Source organism: Leptodactylus fuscus, chromosome 1, assembly GCF_031893055.1.
Source record: "Leptodactylus fuscus isolate aLepFus1 chromosome 1, aLepFus1.hap2, whole genome shotgun sequence".
Taxonomy (NCBI): Eukaryota; Metazoa; Chordata; class Amphibia; order Anura; family Leptodactylidae; genus Leptodactylus; species Leptodactylus fuscus.
The window spans coordinates 57,353,629-57,364,054 of NC_134265.1; the positions used below are offsets into that span (position 1 = coordinate 57,353,629).

The 10,426-nt window shown below is 42.0% G+C and overlaps 1 protein-coding gene across 1 annotated transcript in view; it reads left to right on the top strand.

The window, feature by feature from the left end:
• MSH3 (mutS homolog 3) overlaps positions 1-9,277 on the top strand; it is a 108,172-nt gene extending 98,895 nt beyond the window's left edge. The window contains exons 21-24 of the mRNA XM_075271397.1: positions 3,117-3,303; positions 5,065-5,191; positions 6,533-6,707; positions 8,932-9,277. Coding sequence (XP_075127498.1) covers positions 3,117-3,303; positions 5,065-5,191; positions 6,533-6,707; positions 8,932-9,028 — 586 coding nt within the window. The 3' untranslated portion in view covers positions 9,029-9,277. The remainder of the gene's footprint in view (positions 1-3,116; positions 3,304-5,064; positions 5,192-6,532; positions 6,708-8,931) is intronic.
• The last annotated feature ends 1,149 nt before the right edge of the window (positions 9,278-10,426 follow it).

Genomic DNA, 10,426 nt, shown 5'->3' on the forward strand with positions numbered 1-10,426 from the left:
AATTAGTTGTGTATGCGCCAGTGAGCTACAGTACTATCAATCCACTGAACCACTACCACAGTGACTTCAGCACAGCAGAAGAAAACATATCGCTTCTCTTATTTTGCCTGCAGACATTAAAAATAAATACTTTTTCTCGGGAAGATGGTCTTCTGAGGCTCGCACGTGTTGTGGTGACCGACTTCGCAGCTGTGATTTCAAAGCAGTCAGGGGAGACTCTGCAACAATAACTACGCATAAGGCGCAGATACTTTGATGGATCGATTCATTTCACTGTGATGGCTTTATCCCATGTGTTTGTACAGCGCAATATCTTCAGCTGCAGTCTAACTAGCAGAATATTAAGGCCAAGCATGAAGTCACTTGGTTTGTACATGCATAGAGAATCACATTAGACTCTTTGTTACTGGAAAAACAATGTGTTTTAGAAAATGTATTCAATTTTTCATTGAAATTCCGGTTGATCAGCAAAAACACGATTTGCTGTGAAAGTTTTCGATTTTTTTTTTAAAGAAATTTCTAGATTCCCAAAAATGTCTCTATTATTCCTCCTGGAAATGTAGGAATAAGCAGACTGCTGTTATTACCATTTTCCTTATCTTCATACATTTAGATTCTCCAATTAGTGTTGATGTTGTCAGACAGTTTGGAGAGAGACAGCGTTTTCATGGTGGTTGATTTTACTATTTAGTTGTCGAGGTATTCATATGTTTCCAAGTGGAAGAACAGAGAGAGAGTGCAAAATACAAAGCGAAATACCGTATATACTCAAGTAAAAGCCGACTTTTTCAGCACATTTTTCATGCTGATAAATCCCCCCTCGGCTTATACTCTCTACTATCTAGTGGGCAGTCGTAGATAAGATAAGATAATCCTTTAATAGTCCCACATTGGGGAAATTTCAGCGTGTTACAGCAGCATAGTAATACAGATACAGGATAATACAGAGTAATATATTACAGACGTAGACACAGATAAGCTGAGAAGAGAAGATATACTAGGAGTCCATGGCAGCTAAGGAAAAAAAAACAACAGAAGAGAAAGAGGAAGACCTCATGGTCATCGTCATAATCATTTAGTTCTCTGTGCGGAGTGATCTTCGCTTGGTCTGATGTAGATTATACAGCCTGGTTGCGGTTGGAAGGAAGGACCTGCGATAGAGCTCCTTCTCACACTTGGGGTGAAGCAGACGGTCACTTACAGTGCTGCCAAGTCCCATCAGGGTCCCATACATGGGGTGGGATTTGTTCTCCCGCATGGAGGTCACCACAGACAGTATCCTTCTGTCACCCACCACCTGTACTGTGTCCAGGGGGCTCCCCAGGACAGAGCTGGCCCTCCTGATCAGCCTGTCAAGTCTATTTCTGTCCCTGGTTGATATACTGCTTCCCCAGCAGGCCACACCGAAAAAGATGGCTGAGGCAACCACAGAGTTGAAGAAGGCCCTAAGAAGTGTCCCCCGGACTCCGAAGGCCCTCAGCCTCCTGAGCAGGTAGAGTCTGCTGTGGCCCTTTTTGTGCAGCGCCTCCAGGTGATCAGCCCAGTCTAGTTTATTGTTGAGGAGCACGCCCAGGTACTTATAGGTCCTGACTATCTCAATACATGTTCCTTGGATCTCCACCGGGGTCGGAGCACCTCTCCGTTTACTAAAGTCCACCACCATCTCCTTGGTCTTCCCAGCATTAATCCTGAGCTGGTTCTGCTGGCACCATTCAACAAAATCCCGGTTTAAGTCTCTGTATTCCCTATCGTCGCCATCAGTGATAAGGCCGACTATAGCAGAGTCATCGGAGTACTTCTGTAAGTAACAGCTGGATGAGTTGTGCCTGAAGTCAGCAGTGTACAGTGTGAAGAGGAATGGGGCAAGCACTGTACCTTGTGGTCCTGGGCTCTCACATACTGAGGGCGGTTTGTCAGGTAGTCTAGGATCCAGTTGGACAGGTGGTGGTCCACACCACCAAGGTTCAGCTTCTCCCTCAGTAGCCCTGGCTGAATGGTGTTGAAAGCACTAGAGAAATCAAAGAACATTATTCTCACAGTGTTCCCTGGTTTCTCCAGGTGAGAGAGAGCTCTATGAAGAAGGTGGATGATGGCGTCATCTACCCCAATGCTCGGCCGGTAGGCAAACTGGAGGGGGTCCAGAGCGGAGCTCACTAGGGGGCGTAGGTGTGTCAGGACCAGTCTCTCTAGGACCTTCATCAGGTGTGATGTCAGTGCTACTGGTCGGTAGTCATTGTAGCCCATCGGGTTGGGTTTCTTTGGGACTGGTACCACGCAAGATGTTTTCCACAGTTGGGGTACCACCCCCAGCTTCAGGCTCATATTGTACATGTGCGTTATAATACCACACAGCTGGTCACTGCACATTTTAAGAACTCTTGCGCTTATACCATCAGGTCCCCCCGCTTTGTTCGCTCTAATATTCTTCATTTCCTTACACACCTGAGACTCCTGCAGGATCAGATAGTCAGATTGCAGTTGACCGCAGTTCGGTGGGGGTTGGGTCTTGGTGTGTGAGGGGAGGGCGGTTGGCTGACATGCTGGTGGAGGGAGCATTTGCTTGGAGTCGAATCTATTGAAGAATAGATTAAGCTCGTTAAGCCACTTCCACTTGGCTGAAACAGAGAGACTGAGACCACCCATCTGACCGCATAGAGCACAATTGTGCAGCAACTATTAGAGATGATTGCTCTGAAATGGTGGGGGATAGAGAAAATATCCCAACTGTGCCAGAATCTGTGGAGCAGCACCTATTGAGAAATCAAAGAGTTGGAGTAGGTGGAGATGGTGAAAAGTTGTCTTTAAGAGGTTGTCAAGTGTGCGGTCATCACTACTCAGCCTTATCACTGAGCAGTGGGAACTATCCACTCCCAATGATATTGGGGAAGGGGTTCCATAGAAAAAAGTAACAACTGTGAGAGAATCAGCCGGTGTGTGTATATAACTTATGCGGTCAGAGACCATGACAACTCCTCTGTAAACCATATCTACTTTTAAAAATAAGTTCCAAGAAATATAAAAGAAAAATCATACAATATGGAAAATAAATGTATCTTTCCTACCCGCTTCCTTGCTTTATAGCGTTATCAAAACGTACACATGCTTTTATTTTACAGAATGGGAGCCGCCGATAATATCTATAAAGGAAGAAGCACTTTTATGGAAGAGCTGTCAGAGACGGCAGAGATATTACAGCAAGCCGGCCCTCGTTCTCTTGTCATTTTGGATGAATTAGGAAGGGGCACGAGTACACACGATGGGATCGCCATAGCGTACGCAACACTAGAATACATTATAAAAGATGTGAGTGTTTTTGCTTTGTTTTATGTGCTCATTCAGTTTCTTTCAAATACATAAGAGCCCAGATCTACGGAAAACTGAAGCTGCAAAGATTACTCACGGAGCAGCAACTTGTTAGGCTCTGTTCACAATGAGAGAAATGAATCAAGTTGTTTACAAACAAAAGTTGCATTATGCTAGGTACACACCTGCCTTTGGGTTTCTGTTCTTCGAGCCTTTTGGGGACCCAAAAAATGTAAACCCAATCCGCTTAAAAAGCGGTTACCCACAGAAACCCACGGACCCCATAGACTATAATGGGGTATGACCAGTTTCTGCCAAAAAATGCAAAGTTGGAGTAGGTGGAGATGGTGAAAGGCCCTCTTTTTCTTAATTGATAAATTCCTCATTTGATATTTACAGTCCTTAAAATCTCCCAAAATGTTCACACTCCATATGTAATGTCTCTTATGTGCCAGGAAAGCTTCCTGTCCATACACGACACATATCCAGGTGGTTCCATTAGCCTGCTAAATGACAAAAAATGTTTTTTTGGCATCCATCAGGTTGTTACACAATAGGTATCTGACAGAAAAAACTGTGTGCAATATGACAAATATATAGTGTAACTCATGATATATAGTATACTTCGTTAAAGGGATTCAATCTTTAAAAAGCTTTTTTTTTTTACCCTAACATGTAGGTATAGCCTTAAGGAAGGCTATTCTTCTCCTACCTTTAGATGTCTTCTCTACGCCACCGTTTGGTAGAAATCCCGATTTTCTTCTGTCTGCAAATAAGTTCTCTCAGAGCACTGGGGGTGGTCCCCAGCGCTCAAACAGCACTGGGGGTGTCCCCTATTCTGCGAGAGAAATCTCCACCGCTTCCTCTATCTTTGCCAGGAACGGCCTCTCCCTGCGTCTTCTTCGGGCACTGGCTTCAAACTTCTAGGCCTCAGGCAGAGCTGACTGTGCATGCCCGCAGCCATTTTCTTGTGGCCACTTACCCCAGCTTACTGCGTAAGCAGCCACAAGAAAATGGCTGCTTACACTAGTTTACTGTGGCGGCCACAGGAAAATTACCGCGGGCATGCGCAGTCGGCTCTGCCCGAGGCCTGATGGCAGAACTGACTGTGCATGCCTAGAAGTTTGAAGCCAGCGCCGGGAGAAGCAAAGATAGAGGCAGTGCTGGAAATTTCTCTTGAAGCATTGGGGATGCCCTCAGTACTGTGAGAGAACTCATTTGCATACAGAAAAAAAACAGGATCTCTACCGAAAGGCGGCACGGAGAAGACATCTAAAGGTAGGAGAAGAATAGCCTTTCTTAAGGCTATTCCTACGTGTTAGGGACAAAATATTGCTTTTGAATGCCTTTAAATGCAGTATGTAACCGGCTGGCCTGAACCAGACACATGCACATGTATGTGCATCATTTCCACTGGTCTATTATCCATAGCTAGACATGCTGCGTTCTCCTACCCAGGGTGTAGCAATAATGGTGCAGTAGTAGCAGTCACTACCGGGCCCTGGACCCTGAGGGCACTCCAAAGGTCCCTCTGCCACTTAAAATATACCACTATTGTAAATGGCACAAGAAGGTAGGGACCCCAGTACAGCCTTTGTATTGGGATCCAGGAGCCTCAAGTTTCACCTCCTCCCAGAGCAGGGAAATTCAGCATTATATTTGATGCAATTAATATTATTCATTTTCTGTATGCCATTTATCTCTGCCATGTATGTTCTACTACTTGCCCATCGGTTTTATTAATGTATGATTTCCCCTCAGATGACGTCACTAGCGCTGTTTGTCACACATTACCCTCCATTGTGTGAATTGGAAACCTGCTATCCTACCGCTGTTGGCAATTACCATATGGCTTTCTTTATCGATGAAGAACAGGGGAATGAACATGGTATGATGGCAAGGACCCATTGAGTTACACTGACCCAACTCTTGTATGGATTTTTTCTCCATGATTTTGGGGGAAGAATATCACTGCTTGTAGCCTTATCCTTTCCCTTAAATCTAATGTGTACAATGTTATATTATATATTCCCTTGGGAGGATCCAGATAAATATTCTTACTTTTTTGTGTCCTTTTGAGTTGTTTTGCTATTAAAAAGGACCTTTCATGTCCTCGGGCACATGCAGTTTTATATACCAACAGGGCACTGAATTCTGCTTTTGGTTTTCCTATTATGTGCAATTACCGATATCTCTTCTTCACTGTCAGAAGAGTGTTTTTTTTACTCTAGCTGGGCTATGAATAATGTCTCCCTGACTACACTCGTCCATAGCCTTGTACTGTCAGAGGGGGCTTTCTAGCAGTATATAAAACCGTGTGTACCCAAGGACATGAAAGGTTGTCTTTAAGCAGATTATTGCAGATGGCGTATCCGTCTTCATTGAGATTCTGATCATTCTAGCGTTATTGTGCAATAACAGAGAACATTTTGGTGACTTATGCTCTTATGTTCTGCGTCCTCATTGTAGAACATTTTCATTTTCAGTATCTCTCCCCAGCCTAAAATGGCTACCTATTGGTAGTGGGGATAACGTCTATCCTTAGGGAGAGACCACCTTCTCAGGTGTGTGGAGACTTATAGCCATAGTTGCTCTACTGCAAAGGAACATGGGAAGAATATGCAAATCTGTCTGCCAAGATGTAAACAGGGAGACAGTGCCTCTGTTTGCTGCCCTCTATAGCAAGCAACCCTGAACAACATGCCCGACTTCCCAGAAGCCTTTGCTGCATGATGCGGGGTTATAACCAAATCAGTTTCTCAGCTACGCACGGCACCGTTTCTGTCTCTTTGGACGTCATCAGCGCAGCCTAGAGAGAAGTGATTTGGTTTAAGTGAGAGGCTGAAAGACCAGATTGTGGGGATAATGTCTATCCTTATCCTGCATATTCTTCCCATGTTCCTTTGCAGTGGAGCAACTATGGCTATAAGTCTCCACGTAGTATCATCTGCATATATGGACATCCTGCTTTGTAAACCCTCTACCAGGTCATTAATAAAGATATTAAACAAGAGAGGACCTAATACTGACCCCTGTAGCACCCCACTGGTGACTGTGACCCAGTCTGAATATTTACCATTAACAAGTACCCTCTGTTTCCTATCAGTGAGCCAGTTGCTAATGCAGTAACCATATTACATTAGGTATCTATTGGGTAAGAGTGCTGTTACTCTAGACCGTTCTCTATTATGTCCGTATGTTGTCTGATGTTTTTGTTTCGATCCTCCAGAGTCTGACGTTGCAGATAAGCCTGAGTATATCACATTTTTATATCAGATAACTCGCGGAGTTGCTGCGAGGAGTTATGGATTGAATGTTGCTAAACTGGCAGACGTCCCAGAGGAAGTTTTACAGAAAGCAGCTTGTAAATCTAAAGAGCTGGAGGGGTTAGTGGAGATGAAAAGGTAAAGCTATCAACAATGTATTTTACACTTGTAAGTCATTCTATCAATACATATTCTCTACTGATAAGACAGGTTAGTCAAATCAAAGGATAGCGGAGGGGTTGGCAAGTCATATCCCCAGCGTGTTCACTCATATTCTTGTCCCTAATGAACTTCACAATCTAAGACTTACAGACACTACAGTCAATAGCACAAACGCAGTTTTTTATCGTACTTGTATGTAAAAGGATCAAATTGAAAACCTTTGTTATAGATTTCCAGAATTAAAGAGGACCTTTCACCGATTTGGGCACAGGCAGTTCTATACACTGCTGGAAAGCTGACAGTGTGCTGAATTCAGTGCACTGTCGGCTTTCCCGATCTGTTTCCCAAAGCTATTGGTCCCGGTACCGTAGCTCTTTACAGTCAGAAGGGTGTTCCTAACAGTCAGTCAGTAACGTCCTTCTTCACAGCAGCGCCTATTGCGCTGTACAGTGTGAGCGTGGAGGAACTCCCCCCTCCCTCTCCTGATAATACTCGTCTATGGGCGAGCACAGTGATCAGAGGGAGGGGACGTTCCTCCCCGCTCACACTGTACAGCGCGATAGGCGCTGCTGTGAAGAAGGACGTACCTGACTGACTGTCAGAAATGCCCTGCTGACTGTAAAGAGCTATGGTACCGGGACCAATAGCTCTTTACCCGGGCACAGATCGGGAAAGCCGACAGTGCGCTGAATTTAGCGCACTGTCAGCTTTCCAGCAGTATATAGAACTGCCTGTGCCCAAATCGGTGAAAGGTCCTCTTTAAAGACCTCTCTAGATTGCTTAAACTACGTTGATACTGCAGGAAGATTTTTGTTAGTGGGAATCAGGCACAGCATTCTAAGCAAAGGGCCATAAAAGCAAGGAGTTTGTATGTTCTCCCTGTGTTTGCATGGATTTCTTCCCATACTCCAAAGACATACTAATAGGGAAAAATGTATATTGTGAGCTCACAATCTACATAAAAAAAGAATAGGATATCATGTATGTGGGTGGAACCTGTTTAAGTATTGGATACAGAGAGGCTGGCACTGTAGTTAGTAGAACTGCAGCACTGAAACCCGCAACTCTGTACTCTGCAGTAAGTTTCAGTGCCAGAACGAAACCATATCACCTGATTGATCCAGGTGCTGGACCCTGTGGGTAGGTCATCAGTTATATATACCTGAAAAGTGGAGACATTTTTTTTTTTTCTCTCCACTTTTCAGGTATATATAACTGATGACCTACCCACAGGGTCCAGATTTTTACTCTTCACCAGTTGGATCCTTGACTTGTCCCTATGACATGAAAAGTAATTACATTGATTTGTCTTAACTTAAACTGTAACTACACTTTTGGACAACTTTTGATTTATTAATACATTTTGTAATATATAAAAATGTTTGGCTCCTTTCTATGAAATCCTGCAATTTTTCACTCTTTTCCTTGTTTCTGTATTGAGAGCTGTTCCTGCCTCTCACTGAATGTTACTGTGTATGGAGTATGGGCTGTGTATATTGTAGAGGCAATGAGGGGAAGGTCACTTCAGTCTGGTGTCATATGAAACAGGGGATTCTATTTTCATTTGGCGCTAAGTGTAATCTAAATTATTTCCAGAGGTATCAATTGTTGGTAACACATTTGGGATTAGCATATTTATATGCAGCTGTATAATATATATGATATAAAGATCCTAATCCCGACTGAGTTTTCAACCACTGATATATGTGGAACTAATATAGCACTGCAACCTTAGTGTCAAATGAAAGAAAATACTCTCCTCTTTCATATGACACTAAAAGTAAGTTTGTACATTTTATGATGTCTGAGATATAGCAGTTTGAGTGACCCTCTCTTACCCCCTTCCCCTACATATTACACAGCCCCGTTCTCCAAGCCTGTACTCAATACACAGTAATATTCAGTAAGAGACAGGAACAGATCTCAAAATAAAAACAAGGTAAAGTGACAAAATGCCGAATTTCACAGAAAGAATCCAAAAAGTGTTAATAAAGTATATTACAACATTTATTAATGGCACAAATACTACCAGAAAATCAAAAGTTGTTCCAAAGTTTAGTTACGTTTTAAACCTAGAACTTATAGAATGTGTTGGGTTGATATTGTATTTGTTATTATAACTTTCAAGTGATCATTCAACCATATGCCAATTGCTTTTCCCCTAGAAAATCAATTATTAACCAATTTTATTTATTGGCAGGGAAAAGATGAAGACATTTCAGACAGCTTGGAACATTCAATGTGCTAAGGAACTGAAAGAATTATTGAACTCCAAATCGTCTGAACATTCATCTTGATACACAAGGAGAGCTAATGCAGGAGTCATTGGGGTGAAAGAGATGTAGCACTAGGGATGCACTGAATGCATACTTTATGATTATGCTAAACATGAAATTGGAATATGAACCCGAATGCACATGAAAAATGGGACACAAGGGACATAAATGATGCAGCGTCTTTAAAGCTTCAGCCCATGGAAGACCTCAATGAAAAAAGGAAATACAGTAAGGTTGGTTTTGTTATAAAGGGTCACCATTTAAGAAACTTAAGAAGTAATACTCTTCTGTATTTGACATAAAACTCTTAGATTTCCACATGGAATCATGAACATAAAAACATTTTTAAATAAGCTTTGGCTGGTTCCTTCTTTTGTAGGAAAAAAAAAGTTTGATCCTTGCAAATGTCTATAAATATCTATGGGAAGAACTTGGAGACAAATATTATAATGATATACCTGTAATAATATCAGCCTGAACCTGATAAGTGAGGTACGATAACCAAGCATTCAGATTCAATATGCAGTTAAAATATATTCATTCATCAAAATGAACTTTTATATTTTTTCAGAAAATATGTTTTTCTCCCAGGAAATTATAGCTATTACATATGTTTTGTTATACACATGCTTAATTACTTTGTGCGAAATGGAACAACACAAAAAAAACTGGCACAAATCAAAAAATTTCACACAAAATTCCAAAAATGGGCCGGACAAAATTACTGGCAACCTCAACTTAATATTTGGTTCCACACCCTATGAAAAAAATAAGTGAAATTAATCGCTTCCTATAACCATCAACAAGCTTCTTACACCTCTTTACTGGAATTTTGGACCACTTTTCTTTTGCAAACTGCTTCAGGTCTCTGCAGACATTATTTGCATCCATTTCTGGGGGCTTTTGAAGTATGTTTGGGGTCATTGTCCTGCTGGATGACGCATGTTCTAGGACACAAACCCAGCTTTCTGTCATTTGACCCTACGTTGAGACCCAAAATCCTTTGTTAATGTTCAGATTTCATGATGCCTTGCACACAGTCAAGGCACCCAAAACAACCCCAAAACATCTTTTTTTAAAAGGTATGAACAATTTTGTCTGGCTTATTTTTGAAGTTTTGTATGAAATTATGTCCAATTTGCCCTTTTTTTCTCTTTTCTTTTGTGTTGTTCCAATATACACAAAGGAAATACATGTGTATAAGAAAATGTGTATTTGCAATAATTTTCTAGGAGCTCTTCTTCAATTTCTGGAAAAATTCAGGGGTGCCTTCACCTACAGCCATGAATGTATATTACAGTCTCCAGCTGTCCATGTAATACTGTGCTAATGCATGATGGGATTGATAAACATAAAGGAGAAATATTTTTTTTGGCCAAAATTATTTCTAATCATGAGCCAAGGAGAAACTAGACTGCA